Raw genomic sequence first — 20,881 nt, forward strand, 5'->3', positions numbered from 1 at the left:
TGCATAGCATTTCCCATTTTTGTAAATGGCCCAATAAAGTGATGAGTAAAGTATGGGTCAAAGTGTATTAAATATTACTAGTACTTAAAGTAATGTCATAATGTGATTTTCTTGTGGAGTGATCAAATTAAAAATACGTACATGATTTTATTAATTACTACTCTATATGTCTCAATAAATATGAACATTTAACTTTCTGAGACTTTGTGCCGTATTATTTTATGAGTTAATAAAAAGAGTAAAATAAAAGAAAGGAAAAAGTAAAGATAGATGTTAATTTTATTTTTAAAAATGTTTCATTTTTAATAGAAGAGAGAGTATAAGATAAGTTATAATCCTCGTACATTAGAGAGTCGTTCCATAATTCTATATTCTTTCTGCGGTAACTCGACAAAAACTTATCTAATCATTTGTATGACTAATACCAATACGAAGGTCATACCAGTTGAAGAATCGATTCCAAATTAATTTCGGTGCGCTCCCGCTTTGAGTTTCCATTTTGTTTTTTTTTTTGTCTCGGTTTATCATCATAGAGCTAAGGTTATGTAATTTGCCTTGTGTGTTTCTCATCGAATAAATGGTATAAAAGCCAATCTATTGTCTTGTGTGTTTCTAAACAAGTTCTCGAAAAGTTAAATGATTTGAGGAGATGGTCAGGCAAAAGACAACCCCCATAGCTTGAACGGACTGGGGAATGGTCTTCAGGTTTGACAACTTTATCCTTGAGTGAGTTGTCTGGTTTTTGTGCTGGTGTTGGTCTGTTTTGTCACTTCTGTAGGTTTGTTGTTGGGCCTTTTCATGGGCGGCCTTGGCTTAGTTTTTGATTTGTATGTCGCTCTAGCTGCTTGCTTTTGCTTTTCCTTGTTCTCTGTAACAAATTCTAGCTCGCCTCCCTTTCAGGCTTGAGCGTTTTTATTTATCAAAAAAAATTGATGATTCTATATAAATGTATTTGTATTGGCAAAATTTATTCTCAAATGTAGGTTTTGGAATTCAAAGATCTGTGGATGAAGCCTTTGAATGCAATACAGTGAGCCCTATTTGACTGAGTTTTTGCTCACGCGGCCACTCGGCATAGTGGACTACTCAGATTTTGCGAAAAATTAATTTTTAAAATTGTTTGTATTTGGTAGGTGCATCTCATTTTCATACTCCTCCCATCTCTAAAAAAATGTCACTTATTTCTATTTTTGTCCATCCTAAAAATATGCCATCCTTCACTTTACTATTTTTGATAGTGAACCCCACATTCCACTAACTCATTCCCAGAGTATATTTTAAATTATTAATATTCATAATGAATTTATTGAAATAAGATAATGCAAAGTGACCTCTCTTGTGGACATTTATTCATTGAAAATATTATGACGGTTGTGTGTATGTGTAAGTTTATGCGAGTATTGGTCGGCCTAAAGGAAGATTAATTTTTGGCTCGACATGCACATACACTTGTGGTAATAAATGCATGTCAATTAATTAGTTCAAAAAGGAATACGATTATATTAACACGGAATGGAGGGAGTACCTAACATAAGACATTGTTTAACACTGATCTTATTGTTAATATTTGATTATTACAAAGAGGTTAGGATTTACAAACATGTACCATCAATAGAATTAATATGAATGTTGTGCTCAGTAGTTCTTACCTTCTTGTTTGATATGAACATATATCACAAGTTTATCGGGCACGAGTTAGATTAAAGGTTTTGAAAAGGCCCAATATGAGTTGGATTTGAAAACGCCTAATAATTCATAAATGACCTTTACACTAACCAGAAATAGATTACTTATTACAAACAGTTACTATATCTTAGACAAAAATAGCATTATAATTTTCAGTTGGAGTGTCTTTATATGAAACTCCATTGATCATATCCACATAAAGATATACGTATATGGACAAAACAAAGATTTTGTAGGATGTAAATTTGCAAATAACGCAAGAATATTCCATCATTTATCGGAATATACCAAATGCCTTAACAACAAATAAAGTAGAAAATCATCTACTTAACTACAAAAAATTCTTATGCAGAATCCAACATATCCATAAATCAAACGTATCCCCAACCGCCAACACAACACCCCCTCACCATGCATGCAAACGTGACTCGTACATCCTTAACCAAATGGTCAGGGGTTTGATCTCATTAGGTCCACTAATGAATACCCCAGTAACAGTAACAGAAAAATATATATATTCCGTTATCTTAGTTAGTTATAAACCTCCCATACACAAATGGATAACGAAAACTAAAAATCCCCCTCACAAAGAAAAAAAATATTCACACAGAGATAAAAAAATCATATTAAAATCATACCACACCCTAATTATAGAAACTCTCTCAATCCACTTATAAAAATGCAATGACTCATTTCCACTTCCTTCATCACACCTCAACCATTTCATTTCAACTTTTTCATTCACTAACATGGATTCCTTAGATCAATCAAAAATGGGAAGCATTCACATCCTAATGTTCCCATGGCTGGCCCACGGCCACATCTCCCCCTACCTCGAGCTCGCCAAGCGCCTCTCGCGGCGCAACTTCGTCGTCCACCTCTGCTCCACCGCCGCCAACTTCAAGTCCATCGAGGGCAGCCTCACCGCCTCCATCCGCCTCGTCGAGCTCCACCTCCCTGCCTCGCTCCTCCCGCGCCGCCTCCACACCACCAACGGCCTCCCCCCGCCTCTCATGCCGCGCCTCAAGCAGACTCTGGACCTGGCCCAGCCGGAGCTCCGCCGCGTCCTCGCCGACCTCCGCCCCGACATCCTCGTCTACGACTTCCTCCAGCCGTGGGCGCCGCTGGTGGCCGCCGCGCAGGGAGTCCCGGCCGTGGAGTTCATCACCAGCAGCGCCACCATGATGGCCTACCTCTTCCACTTCTTCTCCGCCCCGGAAGCAGACTTCCCGTTCGGGGAGATCTACTACCGGGACTACGAGCTCGTCTACCGCGAGCAGCTGCTTGCGGTGGACGAGAAGGTCAGGAGGAGCGCGTTCGATGGCGTTGACCGGTCAAACGGCGTCGTCTTGATCAAGGGTTTTAGGGAGATTGAGGCAAAGTATAGTGACTATTTGATGGATTTGTTGGGGAAGAAAGTTGTGGCTGTTGGTGCCCTAGTTCAAGAAGCTAGTGGTATTAGTTGTGAATTGAAGGAGGGCTCAAGTTTGATTAATTGGCTAGACAAGAAGGGGAAAAGGTCTACTATTTTTGTCTCTTTTGGGAGTGAGTTTTTTCTTGCAAGGGAGGATATGATGGAGCTTGCTCATGGTTTGGAGCTTTCCAACTTCAACTTCATTTGGGTGATTAGGTTTCCAAAAGGGGAGGGTGTTGTTCTAGAAGATTCCTTGCCACTAGGGTTTCTTGAGAGGGTTAAGGGGAGGGGTTTGGTGGTGGAGGGGTGGGCCCCACAGGCTAAGATTCTAGGGCATGAGAGTGTTGGTGGCTTTGTGAGCCATTGTGGGTGTAGTTCAATGATGGAGAGCATGAAGTTTGGTGTGCCAATCATAGCTATGCCAATGCATCTTGACCAGCCCCTTAATGCTAGGTTGGTTGAGCTAATTGGTGTGGGTGTGGAGGTGGTGAGGAACGGCCGGGGGGCGCTTGAGAGGGAGGTGATCGCGGAAGCCATACGCCACGTTGTGGTGGAGGAGGGAGGCGATAGGGTGCGGAGGAGTGCAAAGTGCATGAGCGAGAAGCTCGAGGCTAAAGGAGATCAAGAGATTGATGAGGTTGTGGAGGAGTTTCTCAAGCTTTGCAAGAAGAAGAACAAGAAGATCAATGGGTTTCATTGAAATAATAAGGGTTTTTTTAATCTCTTATTTTTCCTTTTTTTTAATAGCCGCTGCATAGTTTTAAATTGCAGTTGGTAGTATTGTTTTTAGACACCATTAGCCGTAATTAATGTATTGCGCTTGGTGATATAAAAATTTTGGGTATAATAAGATTTGTCACAATATTCATAAATGATAATTGCCTTCCTTCTTAATAAATTTACGATTAATTTTCCCTTTTTCACTTCAATCCAAACATAATTTCCAGTCAAGGATTCTCTTGCATAGTTTTTACACTTGTGAAACTTGAAACTGACCATTCTAATGGAATTATCAATCATGGAAGTGCATAAAAAGATTAGTTATTTTGGAAATGTAAATTATGGCTAAGATTTCAATAGATACAGAAACGTTTACAATGAATAAAGAAAAGAATATTGTCTTTGCCATTTAAAAAGATTTAGTACTATAGTATTTATGTTGTATATTCCGTAAGATCTTAATCATTCGGTGTGAAGTATTTACTTTTAATAATTTTAAATTGAATCATATACTTATATACCTTGCGAAAATAGGTCAGTTTCCATAAATAAAGAAGATGAGCTTTTAGAGAAAAAAGAAGAGGGTGTATCTATTGCTTTCGGGGAGCAATTGTAGCACCAACATTGATTCGGATATAAAGTCCAATTATTTGATATTCCTCATTTTATTTAACGCAATAGAGTCGAGCATAATTATATACTTTTTTTGAGGGGTTTTCTTGTGAGTTCACTCTTGAATTGGATAGAGTTATGAGGTGTTTATAAGTACTATAGGATTTTGTATCTTTGTTCTTTCAAAATTCCAATTATTTGATACTCCTACTCCTATATAATCTTGCATCGTATCAACTGGTGCTTAATTCAGATTAAGCTAATCATTAGTTAGTTTACATATCATATTATGAATATTAATTATGATAGTTCAATTTGATTCATAAGGTATGTTTGTATAGTAAGGGAAGTATAGTGGTGATCAACTATAGTGAGAAGACTTATCATACTTTCTCCTGTAACTTGTTTTCTAACACCCTTATAATTGCTCAAAATTGCAAGATCAATCACAATGACTCTGATTTACAAATGCAATAGCTCTGCCTCAAAAGATATGAAACAAATATGTCAGTCTATACAATGTAGAATTTACACTGTACAACAACCTACCTCAGGCAAATGACTCTTCAACAAAGGAGCCCTCACACGACTCGTAGTCATTTGTCGAGCCACATGGTCTGTGCATCGTTACAAGTGAGGTACAACACGCCTCACACACGAACAACCTTGGCACGGTCTCAGCTTCTCCGATGCCACAGCAGTGCGTGTGCTGCCACGCCTCACATATATCACAGGCTACCATCCTTTCCCCATCATCGTCTCTCGCCCCACACTTGCATCTTACAGTCCAGCTCTCTATCCCACCTTCGTATCTCAAGCTACTCTCCATGTCCGATCCACATCCCTTCACGTGAAGCTCCATCCCCGACTGAACAACCCCAAACAGGACTTCCCCATCTTCAACTTCTTCGAGCTCCAAAATGTCTGTCACTTGCAGCCTCTCTAGCACGCAGTATGTATCACGAAACGCACCCTCCACAGCCATCTTGAGATCACCTACTGTAGCATATAGTGGAACATCAACATGCTCCATAGCTGTGAATTCATAAGCGAGATCTGCTTTAAGATCAACCGAGCTCAAAATCAGTATGCAAATGAACATCAATGACTCAGCATCATCATCCCTGAAAGGGAACTCCTTCACAAAGTGTTTACTGTGAAGAATTATCTGAGCAGCAGATTCCACAGATTCACACTCTGGATAGCCCAGTAACACATTCTTATACAAGTAGGCGATGTCATTGTAGACGCTCCTCCCTGGACCAAGACAACATGTCCAAACTGGCTTCTCAATTTTTGAGGGGCAGAACAGTTTCTCATCATCACACTTGAGATCCTGAATCGTATACTCGAGCACCTTGGTGGTTCTGTTCACTGAACGGCTCACAATGTGATCCCCGACAATGACATTGTTCATCGCCTTGAGGACGTGATCTATCAACCCTGTATCACCAATGTGGAGGCGTGCTGCATCACGCGCCTCTTGCCTTGTCATCCCGCTGCTACCAATGTTTTTTGCTGCTCGTTTCTCCTTCAGTGCTTCAGCAATGACTTCTGCAACGTGCTCGAGCCTTCTGACCGGCCATCTACTATCCATCTTCGCAGCAACATTGGAGAATTTTCTGCACTTTGTGGGCTTCTCCTTTCTGAACGAGCTGGTCGTGAGAGCAAGCTTAGTAGGGAACTTCGATGAGCATCTTCTGATATGGGTAGTGACAGTGACTTTTGTTCTCTCAGGCCATGATGCAACTGTGGTGGAATATCTTGTGGTAGGAGTTGTTGACTTTACCGTGAACATGAATCTGAACAAGTCTCTAACTGTAACCAAATTGTTCCCACCCATGTTTCTATAATACTGGATCATCTGCTGTAGATCAAAGGATACCTTCACACAACCGAAATCTTGTATTACTCGATCAAGCTCCAACGAGCTGAGAAGATTGATGGCACATTCATAATTGTGCTCCTTTACACCGAAACTCCCATGGCAGAACCGGTATCCCCATTTACCAAACCAGGAGTGACCATAGGAAACTCCATGCAGCAACCGGAGCTCCATTTTCTGCCTCTTCGACAAATCCTCAACTGTAACTTGCCTACAAAATTGAGAAAATAGTCATTTTCTGTTTAGTCCTAATCACTCCCAAATAATGAATACATTCATCAAGTTGATCACAAGAGATTCAAACAAAGTCAGACTTATATTTCAGTCTAACACTTGGAATACTATTGGTCTCATTTTTGAAAGAGATTCAAACATTTCATCACTCATCAAATACAAATCAACTTAACATTTCAAACATCTCTTCATTACACCACCTTCATCCCGAATTAATCACTGTGTAAATGAAAACAAGAGCAGTTTAAGATATCAAACAGTGTCAGTAGACATTCATAAATGAACTTTGCCTTTAACTTATCACATAACCAGAGGCGAGTGAACTATATATTCTGCAGACTCAACAACCAAATCATTCTTTACACGGACCTAAATAATCTATCAGAAGCTGTGATGATCGATCAAATTGTACAAATATATAGTTCTAAGTATTTGCTTCCTATCAGTTTCCATCACTTAAAAGAGCTATTCACACAAATCAAATCCTCATGGTTTCACACCTACATCAATTGAAAAATGCTCTCAATCATTCAGCTCAAACATCTCTTCAATATATCGACTTCATCCTAATTTAATCACTGTGTAAATTAAACCAAGAGCAGTTTAAGATCTCAAACAGTGACAGTAGACATTCATAAATGTATATCGCCTTCAACTTATCACATAACCAGAGGCGAGTGAACTTTAATTCTGCAGACTCAACAGCCAATCATTCTTTACACGAACCTAAATAATCTGTCAGAAGCTGTGATGATCGATCAAATTGTACAAATATATATAGTTCTATCCTATCAGTTTCCATCACATAAAATAGGAATTCACACAAATCAAATCATTGATTCACACATACTTCAGTTGAATAACCCCCACAAGCATTCAGCTCAAACATCTCTTCATTATATCACCTTCATCCTAATTTATTCAGTTTGTAAATTAAAACAAGAGCAGTTTAAGATCTCAAACACTGTCAGTAGACATTCACAAATTAATATCGCCTTCAACTTATCACATAACCAGAGGTGAGTGAACTATAAATTCTGCAGACTCAACAGCCAAATAATTTTTTGGCAGACCTAAATAATCTATTAGAAGTTGTGATGGTCGATCAAATTGTACAATTATATGTTTCTAAGGATTTGCTTCCTAGCAGTTCCCATCACATTTAGAGCAATTCACACAAATTAAATCCTCGTTGTTTCACACCTACTTTCAGTTGAAAAAATCTCTCAAGCATTCAGCTCAAACATCTCGTCATTATATCACGTTTATTACTAATTTAATCACTGTGTCAATGAAAACAAGAGCAGTTTAAGATCTCAAACAGTGCCAGTAGACATTCATAAATGAATATCGCCTTCAACTTATCATATAACCAGAGGCGAGTGAACTATAAATTCTGCAGACTCAACAACCAAATCATTATTTACACGGACCTATACCAAATATCAGAAGCTATGGTGATCGATCAAATTGTACAAATATATATAGTTCTATCCTATCAGTTTCCATCACATAAAAGAGCAATTCATTCAGATCAAATTCTCATTGTTTCATACATACTTCAGTTGAAAACCCCCCTCAAGCATTCAGCTCAAACATTATATCACCTTCATCCTAATTTATTCAGTTTGTAAATGAAAACAAAAGCAGTTTAAGATTTCAAACACTGTCAGTAGAGATTCACAAATGAATATCGCCTTCAACTTATCACTTAACCAGAGGCGAGTGAACTATAAATTCTGACATAAAAGAACAATTCACACAAATTAAATCCTCATTGTTTCACACCTACTTTCAGTTGAAAACCTCTCAAGCATTCAGCTCAAACATCTCGGCATTATATCACGTTTATCCTAATTTAATCACTGTGTAAATGAAAACAAGAGCAGTTTAAGATCTCAAACAGCGTCAGTAGACATTCATAAATAAACACCACCTTCAACTTATCACATAACCAGAGGCGAGTAAACTATAACTTCCGGAACTCAACAGCCAAATCATTCTTTACGCGGACCTAAATAATCTATCAGAAGTTGTGATGATCGATCAAATCGTACAATTATAGCTCTAGGTTTTTTACTCCTATCAGTTTCCATCACATAAAAGAGCAATCACACAAATCAAATCAGCTCAAACATCAATCATCATACTCAAAAGTTCAAAGCAGATAAAATTTGCAGAGAACTTACCTAACACTAAGAGTCATACAGATACGGTCCCACAGATCCATAATCTCCCTACCGCATATGAATTTGGAACCCCCTTCAATCCCGTTAATACAAATCAAATGCCCAAACCCGTTGCAATGGATCAACCCGTGCAAGAGGTGAGTTTGTAGATCAAAAACGCCCTCATCAATCGGATCATCCCACTCCTCATTCGCCGGAATTATCAGGTGATACTTCCTCTTCGATACGAAGTGATGGCTCCATCCTGCAAACCACAAACGAGAAATCAAACGCAAAACACAGGAAATTTACAGAAAATCCCAAAATCCAAATGAAATTTCAAGAAAATGAAGACTAGGGTTTCCAATTTCGCACTAACCAACCGAGCGGCAGTAATCGCAGAATGGCCGGTCAGAATCCTCTACCTTCTCTTCGACGGTGTAAAGGGGGATGACTGTGCCTTTACTCTCGTAGACCAAAAATGTGCGCCAAATCGGCATCCCGGCGAGGTCGTAATCCTCGAGGGAGGCGCATTCGTGAAGGAAGCGGCGAATGTTGTCTCGGAAGGCACCGGTGAGAGAAATGGGGCAGCCGGGCTCTGCAAAGGTGTGGAAGCCGTAGAATTTCGGTGGAATTTTGGAGTGCGATTCGATAACTGGATAATCCATTGTGTTTCTCTGATCTCGAGATTACATTGATTGGGGCCTGGGGGAATTTGTGAGAGGAAGGAGAAGAAGAGGGGATTGATTGAGGGCCGAGGTTTAACAGTTACTCTCAGCTGAAGTTTTTTCAAAATGCAGTTTTGGTTAACTGCTTCTTCCCGCGCATGCGGTTTGGAGGGTTTATTTAATTAGTTTTAATTTTTTTTGAGAGAAATTGTATATGTTTATATGGAGTGCAAAATTTGTTAAAATTGCAAAATTTTTCTAACTTAAGAGTATTTTGTTTTAAGCATTTTATCTAATCATGCAAATGAATCTATTACTTTTCGTGTCCATGTCAATCTGATGCAAAAAAGATTTCGATACACAGTTAAATCAGAAAAAGCTAGGAAATTTCACACTGTAGTACATATTATTTGTAGGACATAAGATAATCCTAAATCTAAACTTGTTCATTCGCTCTTTTATTTGCATTAGTTAATTAAAGTCGATTTTAATTAGTTAAAACCCAATATCTTAATCTAAGCCATATATAATTCATAAATGTCTTGTAATAAATCAATTGGACCATTAGTTGTTTATCTTAAAAATATAGTCACGATGTCCCATTAAAGTAGAGACGTGAGCACATGATTTAAGTAAATAGTAGTAGTGGTGGTGTTTAGTGAGTTTGGAAAAGGAATATAGTTGATAAATGAATAAAGAATAAAGTAGAAGGGGAATACAATAAGTAAGATTAAAAGTATTTTTTTTAGCTATAAAAATGAATACAATCAAATTTCAGTGTGATGACCAAAAAAGAAATCAACTCGGTTATGATGCAATTTCATCAGTCGACAACGGCATGTTGAAAATGCCCAAGCGTCAATTATGGCGTATGATGGATTTCAGGCACTAGACACCATTTAAGGAGCAAAATCAAATTTTTATTTTTATTTTTATTTTTGCATTTTTTATATTTTTTGTAATTTCATTTTGAGTTAATAGGGTTTCCAAACCACTTATTATTATAATTGACCGTTGTTGTTTTACAATCAATTTTGATGATTAAAAATATTTTTTGAATTCAAGAAATTAGGATTTGTGTCTCTATTGGTTCGGTCTTGTGGCTTGTTTGCATCAAAGTATTGTGGAATGGATGAAGTATATTAATAACATAAAACAAAAGGAAATAACATGTTGAAAAATCAAAGGAAAATTCTGTTTTTTCTTGTTGTCAACTAGTCCTTTTAGGTGGGTGATTTGGTCACTCACAAGTCACAAGACTTGAATGAAGTAGATACAATGATTATTCTCCATTTCCATTTTTTTTTCAAAATCTTAGTACGTAAGAAAGTTTGACAAACTCACAAATTCACCACTTATATAACTTGCTTATCCTAGCTATCTTATTCTCCGTCAAGCTATCGTCAACATTTTTTTATCATCTAAGCTATGAGTAATCAAAAACACCCAACATATAGATTTTCTTCAATTCCCTTGTTGGGGTGCGTTTGGGAGTCTCTAATATGCCTATTTCTTGGTGCCAATGAAGAGGAGAAATCCGAAGCTGCAACTCGTGTTAATGTGTCCGCACAGAACCATTTTCGACAACATCAACACATCAAGACGGCATAACCATGTCATGACTTTTGATTTCTTCGATTTTAATCTATATATGTGGATTTACTGGAATATTTTTGTTATCTTTTTAAGTATTTGAGTTGAATTATAGTGTAAAAGTCTAATTTCAGGATGTCACATATATTACTACAAACTTTGTGTTTATGAGTGAGTAATTGATGAATCTTTCTTTACTACTATTTTCATGTGTTTCGGAATATTTGATGAGTAGGACCCGTTCACTTTAACTTAAATGGAATTCTAAAGTTATAAATCTTGTTGAAAATTGAAAGTGGGTGGCCCACCTATTGTGAATTGAATTGTGTGTTTAGACCATCCACAATGCCGCCCAGCCGACCGCCCAGCCGAGCGCCGGTGCTGGGCGGTTCGCTGGGAGGTCTATTGCAGTCGCCCAGCGGGCGATTGGAGAGAGAAACCGCGCAGCGCTGGGCGATCCGCTCGGCGCTATTGCAGCGCCCGGATCGCCCAGCGCACCGCCTAGCGCGAAAATTAATTTTTTTTTTCCGAAACACTATATATACGCGCTTTGCTCGTCATTTTCATTCGCACCACTTGTTTTAACGAGTACTCTCTCTATCTTAATTTCTGTACAAGAGCAACAACGCGAAATGAGTAACACTGGTGGTGGTAGTGGTGGTAGCGGAGGGGATGCTGAGGAGTAGGAACGTCGAATGGCCGAAGCGTTGGACGCCTATACGACCAACGCGATAGACCAATGGATGGAAAGGGCCTTGCAGCCGGCGATACCTCGACCTCCCCCAGTGGTCCACCGCCGCAGTGTGATTGATCGGGATCACGTAGCTGCACATCAGCGCCTATACGAAGACTACTTCGCACAGGAGCCTCGGTTCAACGCCAACCTTTTCAGGCGTCGTTTTAGGATGAGCAGGGACCTGTTTATGCGTATTGTCAACGCATTGGAGTCTCGATATCTGTATTTCCACTTCAGGCACGATGCGGCTGGCAGACTCGGCCACACACCTATTCAAAAGTGCACTGCGGCAATCCGGCAGTTGGCCTACGGAGGCGCGGCAGACATGTGGGACGAGTATCTCCACATCGGTGAGACGACTGCCCTGCAATGTCTGAAGAATTTCTGTCTGAGAGTGATAGAAGTATTCGGTGATCAGTATCTCCGAACGCCTACCCCCGAAGACTGCCAAGATCTGTTGCGGATGCACGGGAGTCAGCATGGGTTCCCGGGTATGTTCGGCAGCATAGATTGTATGCATTGGGAGTGGAAGAACTGTCCCGCAGCCTGGAAGGGGTTCTACACGTCCGGCTACAAGGGAAAGAATCCCACGATGATCCTGGAGGCCGTAGCTGATTACCGGCTTTGGATTTGGCACGCGTATTTTGGGATAGCTGGTTCGAACAACGACCTCAACGTCCTCAACTCGTCGCCACTTTTCAACGAGCAGTGCCAGGGCGTCGGTCCGGCCATCAGTTTTGTCGCCAACGGCAACCAACATGATATGGGCTACTACTTGGCGGATGGGATATACCCTAGGTGGCCCGTCTTTGTGAAGACGATCCGATGCCCAGGAGATGAGAAGAAGGCCTACTTTGCGGCACGGCAGGAGTCGGCGCTCAAGGACGTGGAGCGCGCATTTGGTGTGCTCCAGTCTCGATGGGCGGCAATTAAGGGTCCAACGCGTTTGTGGAATGTCCAATGCATTGCTGATATAATGTACGCCTATATTATCATGCACAACATGATTGTCGAAGATGAAGGTGGCGATCTGACCAATTGGGTCAACGACGATAATGAAGCCGGTCCAAGCCACGGCGTGGCCGCCCCCAACGTACGGAGTGGGGTTCTCACGATGAAGCCTGCCTCCTACAAGCACATGCCGACATGCGCCAAACGACGGCTCATATTCGACTCCAAAAGGATTTAATTGAAGAGTTATGGGCGCGGAGGATTGACCGCCGTTAGTTTTTTTTAATTATGTAATTTTTTTTAATTAATGTACTTTTTAAATTTTATTAATATTAGTGAATTTTCTTGTTTTTGTGTCGTAAATTTAATTCCGTATATTGTGTGATTGTTAATTATTTCATTTTGTATATATTTGTTAATAGTGATGTGGATAGTATGTGGCTAGGCTATGGCTGGGCTATTGCTGGGCTATTTGCTTGTTTTGATGATGTGGCAGGAGGATTTTTAGTGCTGATGATGTGGCAGTGGCTAGGCTATGGCTGGGCTATTGCTGGGCTATTCCTATTGTGGATGGTCTTAGTTAGCCATATTAGGTTAAGTTTTGGGACTAAAAAATCCCTCATCCCCTTCACAGAATTTGACATGTGAATATGTTTGGACTAAAAAACCCCTCCCACTTCGGCAGCTATTTCTTCTTCCTCATCCCCTTCACCCCATCTTCCTCCTCTCCTCTGACATCATTTCCGCCCTCCCATGCCCGCCGTGAATTCCTCCCCCGCCGCTGATAAAATTATAAGTACCCGCTTTATGCTATTTAAATTTTTTGGTTTACAGCAATTCAATTTGTGCGAATTATTCTTCAATTTTTTTTTTGATTGAATTAAGTGAAGTGGTGTGGTGAAGGGACGGGTGCAGGGGGTGTTCTATAGGAACTTTTCAGTTGAGAATGCAAGGGAATTGGGGCTGAAGGGGTGGGTGCGGAACCGGAGGACGGCGGAGACGGTGTAGACAGCGGCCGAGGCGGGAGGTTGCTCCCTTAAATCCGACGACGATATTGCCAAGGACAAACGACGGTGAGAAGGAATGAGAGATTTGCGTCAAATTAGAGATAATCGAGAGAGATGGATGTGGGTTAGCTGGAGCCTTGAGTGTTGATGAGTCATTTTGTGTCCATCCGGAAGCATTGTTCCAGCTCCGATTCAAATACCACCAAATTTTCAAGATTCATATATGCCCCAAATTTGATCAACAGTGCAGGCATTCCCATATCTAGCGGGCTGGGCAGTAATAAAACCATGAAGGTGAACAACTGATTTAGCCAAGAATTGAGCCCATTTCTGGGCATTTCTGGGCAGGTGACGGGTCCTAATGTTATAATCATGGGCACATAAGCATGATTTTGTTTGGTGGAGGTTCCTTGAAATATAGCAAAAACAAAGAACAAACGGAAAGGGGTGAGTCTCTTAAACATTATATATGCAAGTTTTTCTATAAGTATTAACTTACACATGGTATAGATAACAAGTGAATGATGCATAATATGATGGCTAATGATACAACCAAGATCGATAATTATGCATATCTTTAGAAGCAGTAAGTAATATACTAAGGGCATGGCCCATGGGTATCTGAAACAAGATTATTTAGAGCATCCATAATAGGGGAGCCGCGGCTCCCGGTCGGGGGTGGCTGCCTATTGCTGAGGCCACACGGAGCCGCGGCGGGGGGGGGGGGGAGCCTATGGGCGCGCCACACAGGCGGCCTGGCTTGGGCGCAGCGCGCTATTGTGGCGGCCGAGAGCCGCGGCGCCCGCCCAAGTTCAAATTTTTTATTTATTTTTCTTATTTTTTATAAATACACCAATTTTCTCCATTTTTCTACCACATTCCAATATCCACTCTTTTCAATTTATCTCAATTCAACTTTCAAAAAATAGATTCCGACGATGAAGAGTATCAACAAGCGATCAATGGGGTGCTAGTACAAGTCACGGTATTGGCACCGCCCCCCTGCAGATGGGTGTACAACGTACTAATGCATTCTTGATTCAACGGTTCACCGATATGCGGAGGGAAACATCACATATGACACTGCAGGTTGATTTGGTTGAAGAGGTCTGAAATCGTAGGGGAGGGGGCGCATCGTGATATGCGTTCGCGGTGTTGTTTGTGTGGTGTCGATAATTTTCGTTGTATAATTTTCTCCTTTATATAATACAACGAAGATTTAGTTTTATTATTATTTTTAATTAAATTATTCAAAAAAATTTAAATTATTATAGTCTGGTAATTTTTATTCTAGTTAAATTAAAATATAAGTAAAAATGAAAAAAATAATTAATTTGTGGTATGAGCTTGTCCACTATTAGGGTGGACAAGTTTTTTTGTGGCTTGGCCAAGTTTTTGTGGCTTGGACTTGGCCTTGGGCTCCCCTATCGTGGATGCACTTAGGGTTTCTATCGTTATTTCTTTAGTTTTTATGATTTTTTATTCGATAATTGTGTGGTATTTTTGAAGTACAGGCGATCACATTTAAGAACATAAGATAAACGATGAAAAGGATATGTGATAAAATACACGAGAAAAAATCAAGTGTTTGAATTAATTAGTTTGATTTCGTTTTCTTCTTTAAATTAGAGTTTTCTAAATTTCTTAAATTAATATTTATTTGCTTTCTTAATTAATTTATCAAATAGTTGGAAAATTGTTAATTAATAGTATTAATTAACTTTGATAATTTTTCCTTCTACTAATTGAGTTTTCTTTTAGTTTATTTTCTTTTCTCGTTGTTTCCATTAAGTTGTATTATTCCATAAATTAAGATTTTCTTTGAGACTTTTATCCGACTTATCAAACAATCTTTCACAATTGTTTGCGGCGTCAATAACTCCACTTCACGATTTGTCAACTGCTCCTTCGTACCCGTTGTGGTGTAATTCATCCACAGTTACATGTCTTCCTCCATTGATATGTCGTTAAGCGTCAAATCTAGAATGAGGATCATATCAATACATGTATCATTGGAAGATCAAACCATCGAAATTAAATTAAAATTTATAATACATTTCTGCCAAAATTTAAAAATGTTGTTGGTTATTAGAGCATCCCCAACGCTTGGGGTCGGGCAGCAATGAGCGAGTCCCAGCCCGGGCCTTGCGTTAAACGTCGACGAGTTGCGGCCTGGGACCGTCCCGAGGACGCAGTTGCGCTCTGCGGTCCGACCCGGCTCAGGGCTAACGACGCCCGTGCCGTAATGAGCGAGTTCCGGCTCGGCGTTAGATGTCTTCGGGCCGGGCCGCAAGTCCCCTCGATTTCCATTTTTTTTAAATTTTGTTTGCCTATTTATACACTTGTTGTGTTCCATTCTACCACTCTTCCACACAAACTCAATTTCATTCCTCTTGTATTCCAATATTTCTGACTTCTATGGATTGGTTTAACAACGACCAACGACAGATGGACGATTTCGTCAACGCCAACAACTGGCACGTGCCGTCGACGCCCGACCCAAATGCAACGCCTAGTCTGGGGTTTCCTACCAACATGGAAATAACATTGCCAGTTAACACTGATGAGTACGACATCAGTGATATGGAGCCTGCTGAAGGGAGGGGCAAGGGCAAGGTTACAGATGAGGAGGGGCCGAAGAAATATAGACTGCAGGAGACAATGTGGCTGGCCATGAACATCGTCGACGTCTCCGAGGACGCTATCATCGGCAACCAGCAGAGCGGCAAAGTCTTCTGATAGCGGATTGCAGAGAAGTACAACGCTGGTCGACCTAGAGGGTTGTTCGAGTTTAGCTAAGTGAAGCTACGCAAGCATTGGGGTCGGGTCGAGAAGGAGATAAACAAGTGGAATGGCAAGTGGACTAACGTAGTCCGGATGTGGCCGAGCGGGCACAGCGAGATGGACCTCGTGGAGAAGACCAAGGCGGATTTATTCTCTGACGGGAAGAAGCACTTCAGGTACTTCGACGTTTGGAAGCTTGTCGAGAAGAGCCCGAAGTACACCGGTGGGGCAGAACCGGCGGCAAGTGGGGCGCCGAAGAGAACCAAAGTTTCCGTCGCCGGACACTACTCTTCGAGCGAAGGAGGTCCACCAATCGACCTCAACGTGACAGACGACGACATCTTCCTCTCATCCCCTGGTACTCAAAGCCGTCCGATGGGCACAAAGGTGGCAAAGAGGAAAGCGAAGGGGAAAGCAACTGCGAGCTACTCCGCTATGCCGCCACCGCCGCCCAATCTTTCCCTGAAAAAGATATCCGACTCTATGTCGGATATGAGTATTACATTGCGGATGGGCCAGCTGACGGAGTTGACATCGAGGGATACCTCGACAATGTCGGAGTTCGAGCTCGAGTTGCACCATGAGATGATCAGATACCTTCGCGCACAAATGAAGAAGAAGTAGTTTTTAAAAAATTTTAGGATTTGTAATTTTCTTTTTTTGGACTGAACAATGAATTTTCCCGATTTTAATTGTTCAACGTATTCTATTTTACGAGTAAAATAGGTTGGAGTTGTGAATAGTGCAATTTAATAGTTGTGGCCCGAGTTGGGGCTGCATGGTTAGAGGAGTTGTGACATGAGACTCAAATTTAAGGGAATGATGACGTTGAGGGGAGTTGGGGCTTGAATTTGGGATGGGGTTTGGGATGCTCTTGCCCAACAAAGTAATCCTTGCAAATCCAATACAAGTTGCTTTTTTTACTATTTATTTATTAGTAATAACTAGTACGTAATTGTTTTGCAAGTAAAGAAACTCTACATTTTCCCTCCATGTACACTGGCTAGACTGACTTGATTGGAAGTAGTATTCCAAAAGTCTCAACCAAATGTATATGTGGCCGTCACTTCATTTTCCCTCACACCACCCTCCGCTTATTTGAATTGCAACTGAGAACTGAAAAAGAGCTCGTATCACTTGTAAGTATTCTCTTCTTTTTTGTTTATTAAAATTAACTTGTGTTATTTGTTCTTTTTTTGTTGCTGTATCTTTCACCAAATTTAATTGATACTTTTTGCATTGAAATTCATATGATCATCTTTTCTTTTTTCTATAACTAAAACATGCTTTGTAGCATGGTTAAGGCATTTATATATTTTGTTGATTGTTTGTATAGAAAGATCAACAACAAAAGGGAAGATCATGGCCTCCACAATGAAGAAGAAAGAAGAGATAACTCCACAGCTAACTGATTTCATATTTTCATGGTCCATTTCTGACATAATCAACAAAGATCTTTACAAAGACAAGGTATCCATCATTTTTCTTGCACTTTTGATTTTCCCAAATTTAAGATACTATATAATAATAAGTAGTAGTATATCATTACAGGTTGATAAAATTCCAACTACATTTGCATCAGTTGATCATTACTTGAAGTCATTTACAATACCCCTCATTGAAGAAACACACGCTGCTATTCTTTCAAATGTGACTGCATTGCACTCTGCTCCCTCGCGCGAGGTCTACAAAGTCAAGAGACCAAAGTCGACTAAGCCAGATGATCATATCTTCCTGTACGACATAACGTTGAAAGCACGGGAGATGCATTCACCAAAACTATATGAGCCTCAGTTTTTGGATTTGGTTGCATTGTCAGATATTAGGCCTAAGTGTGTTAGTGATTTGGATAGGCCTAAATCACCGTTCACTCTCGCAGTAGTCACACGTGCGCCTGATGAAGCCTCTGTCGTGATACGGGTTGTGTCTTCGAAGCCAGTCTTGTTTGAGAATAGCAAAAATGGAGATAAGCTCTTTGTTGTCTGTCTAGCAAACTTGAACACCAATGATCGGATTAGGGGCGCGTTGCATCCTCGAAAAGAGGCAAACACGAGCATCTTCACTTCTGTCCTTTCAGTTAGTCCATATGTAAGATATATCCCCAAAATTTGCTTCTTTCATTCTTGTTTTTATGTGACATTCAACTGTTTTTGCAGGTAGAAGAGAATTGTGATTTTTGCAGCTCCAAGAGAGTTGAGAGCACCAAAATGGCGAATTCGAGGGAGATTATCGCCTCATTTGGGCTTGATGATTCGCAGAAGGCTGCAGTTTCAAACTGCGTTGCGCTAACAGAATGCAGCCACAGGAACGGTGTGAAGCTGATATGGGGCCCTCCCGGGACGGGGAAGACTAAGACCATTTCCTCTCTAGTATACACACTTATGAAGTTGAAGTGCAGGACTGTGACATGTGCTCCCACAAATGTTGCCATTTTGGGAGTGGTTAAGAGGTTGATGAGTTGTATGAGTGAGAAACTCGAGCACGAGGCCTATGGTTTGGGAGATGTAGTTTTGTTTGGAAATGGTCAGAGGATGAAGATTGACGAGCATCAAGAACTTCATGATGTGTTTCTTGATCTTCGGATTTCTGAGCTGGGACGCCTCCTTGCTCCTGTCATCGGGTGGAAGGGCGTTGCAAATGACATGATCTCCATCCTTGAGGACCCTCAAGGAGTATATAAACGCTACTTGGAGCAAGTTAAAAGGAACGACGACGAAACAGGTCTATCCATAGAAGCTGCTTTGATTGGATTGTTTAGCAAGAATAGACACGAGAACAATGAAAACAACTCTGATGTGTGGACATTGGAGGAGTTCTTCGAAAATAAATTCGTTTCTGTCAAGACGCGATTAGTCAGTTGCATAACAGGGTTGACCACACACTTGCCTACTTCTTTGCTACGTTTTGAAATGCAAGAGAAGATGATGAGAGTTTCAAATATGCTCCAAACACTAGAAACATTTCTGCATCACAAACAGCAATTTATGCAAAATGAAGCTTTCTGCAAGTCCAAAAACAAGTGTTTGTTTCTAGTGAAATCCTTTGCTTACACTTTATCACTCCCAGAATTGGAAGAGTATAACACCATCAAGGAGTTTTGTCTCAAAAATGCTTGCTTAATCTTCTGCACTGTCTCAAGCTCCGCGAAGCTGCACCACATCAAGGAAATGACACCATTTGAGCTGGTGATCATAGATGAAGCTGCACAGGTCAAGGAATGTGAGTCTTCAATCCCCCTGCAGCTTCCGGGGCTGCGCCATGCCATACTAGTCGGAGACGAGAAACAGCTCCCTGCAATGGTCATGAGCAAGGTTGAAACTTTCCTCAACTTACACACAATAGGCAGAGGTGGTATGCCTTGTTTTCATCATTAACATGATCTTGTTTTGTTTCTTACCAGAAGTGCGAAAAGGCGGGATTCGGGAGAAGCTTATTCGAGAGGCTTGTGACGTTAGGGCACAGAAAGCATCTCCTCAATGTGCAGTACAGAATGCACCCTTCTATAAGCTTGTTTCCAAATCAAGAATTCTATGGAAACAAGATCAAGAATGGGAGTAATGTCATGGAAAGTGGCTATAACAGAAGCTTCTTTGATAGAGAAGGCTATGGCTCATATTCATTCATCAATGTAGCAAATGGGAGAGAGGAATTCGACAAAAGGCGTAGCCTTATGAACAATGCAGAGGTGTCTATGGTTCTTCAATTAGTATTCAAAATCCATAAAGGTATGTTCAACATTTATTCAAAGTTGCTTATAAATGAACTATTGCTTATATATGTTGTGTATTTCTTTGGTAGAATGTGTGAAGTCGAAGAAAAGGGTGGGGATTGGCTGCATATCTCCGTATAAAGCTCAAGTAAACGCGATGGAGGAGGCGCTTGGGAAGGCCTACAGCAGTGATGCGGATGCAGAATTCTCAGTGAGGGTGAGGTCTGTGGATGGATTTCAAGGAGGAGAGGAGGACGTGATCATAATCTCCACGGTTAGGAGCAATGGGAGGAGCTCGGTTGGGTTTCTTGATAATCGACAGAGGGCTAACGTGGCCTTGACTCGAGCAAGGTACTGTCTGGTGATACTAGGCGATGGTGAAACTCTGTCTAGGAGCGGCTGCGTTTAGCAGAAACTAGTCGCGGACGCCAAGAGCCGCGGATGCTACCACAACGCGTACAAGGATCTGACCGGTGAAACTGATGCATGCGGTGATCTAGCCACAAAACTAGCAGCAATGATGTTGAGGAAGTAATGAGGTTAGAAGAAGCTCTCTATGTTCAAGTTGGTAAGGATTTTTTGAGTTCAAGATTCCACCTTCTTATTGAAATGTAAATTGGTTTGCTATCTAGAGGTGCCAAAGTTGTTTTTTTTTTGGTTATGTAAGTGATGCTACATTGCTAGTACTTAACTAGAACTTGATATTTTGCTATT

General features: G+C 40.7%; 2 protein-coding genes and 1 pseudogene across 2 annotated transcripts; 2 read left to right on the plus strand and 1 right to left on the minus strand.

Moving 5' to 3' along the window:
• The first annotated feature begins 2,459 nt into the window (after window positions 1-2,459).
• On the plus strand, window positions 2,460-3,800 carry LOC121776670 (UDP-glucosyltransferase 29-like). The gene has a single exon (XM_042173853.1). It carries the CDS (start codon window positions 2,460-2,462, stop codon window positions 3,798-3,800), a length of 1,341 nt encoding a protein of 446 aa, XP_042029787.1.
• A 1,126-nt stretch (window positions 3,801-4,926) lies between these two features.
• Window positions 4,927-9,513, minus strand: LOC121776316 (annotated as a pseudogene).
• Window positions 9,514-16,575: 7,062 nt separating this feature from the next.
• LOC121776671 (uncharacterized ATP-dependent helicase C29A10.10c-like) lies at window positions 16,576-20,576 on the plus strand. The gene is made up of 6 exons (XM_042173854.1): window positions 16,576-16,702; window positions 17,795-17,928; window positions 18,010-18,546; window positions 18,615-19,769; window positions 19,859-20,183; window positions 20,257-20,576. The coding sequence occupies exons 1-6, from the start codon at window positions 16,576-16,578 to the stop codon at window positions 20,574-20,576; spliced, it is 2,598 nt and encodes an 865-aa protein (XP_042029788.1).
• The last annotated feature ends 305 nt before the right edge of the window (window positions 20,577-20,881 follow it).

This window comes from Salvia splendens, chromosome 18 (genome assembly GCF_004379255.2).
Source record: "Salvia splendens isolate huo1 chromosome 18, SspV2, whole genome shotgun sequence".
NCBI lineage: Eukaryota > Viridiplantae > Streptophyta > Magnoliopsida > Lamiales > Lamiaceae > Salvia > Salvia splendens.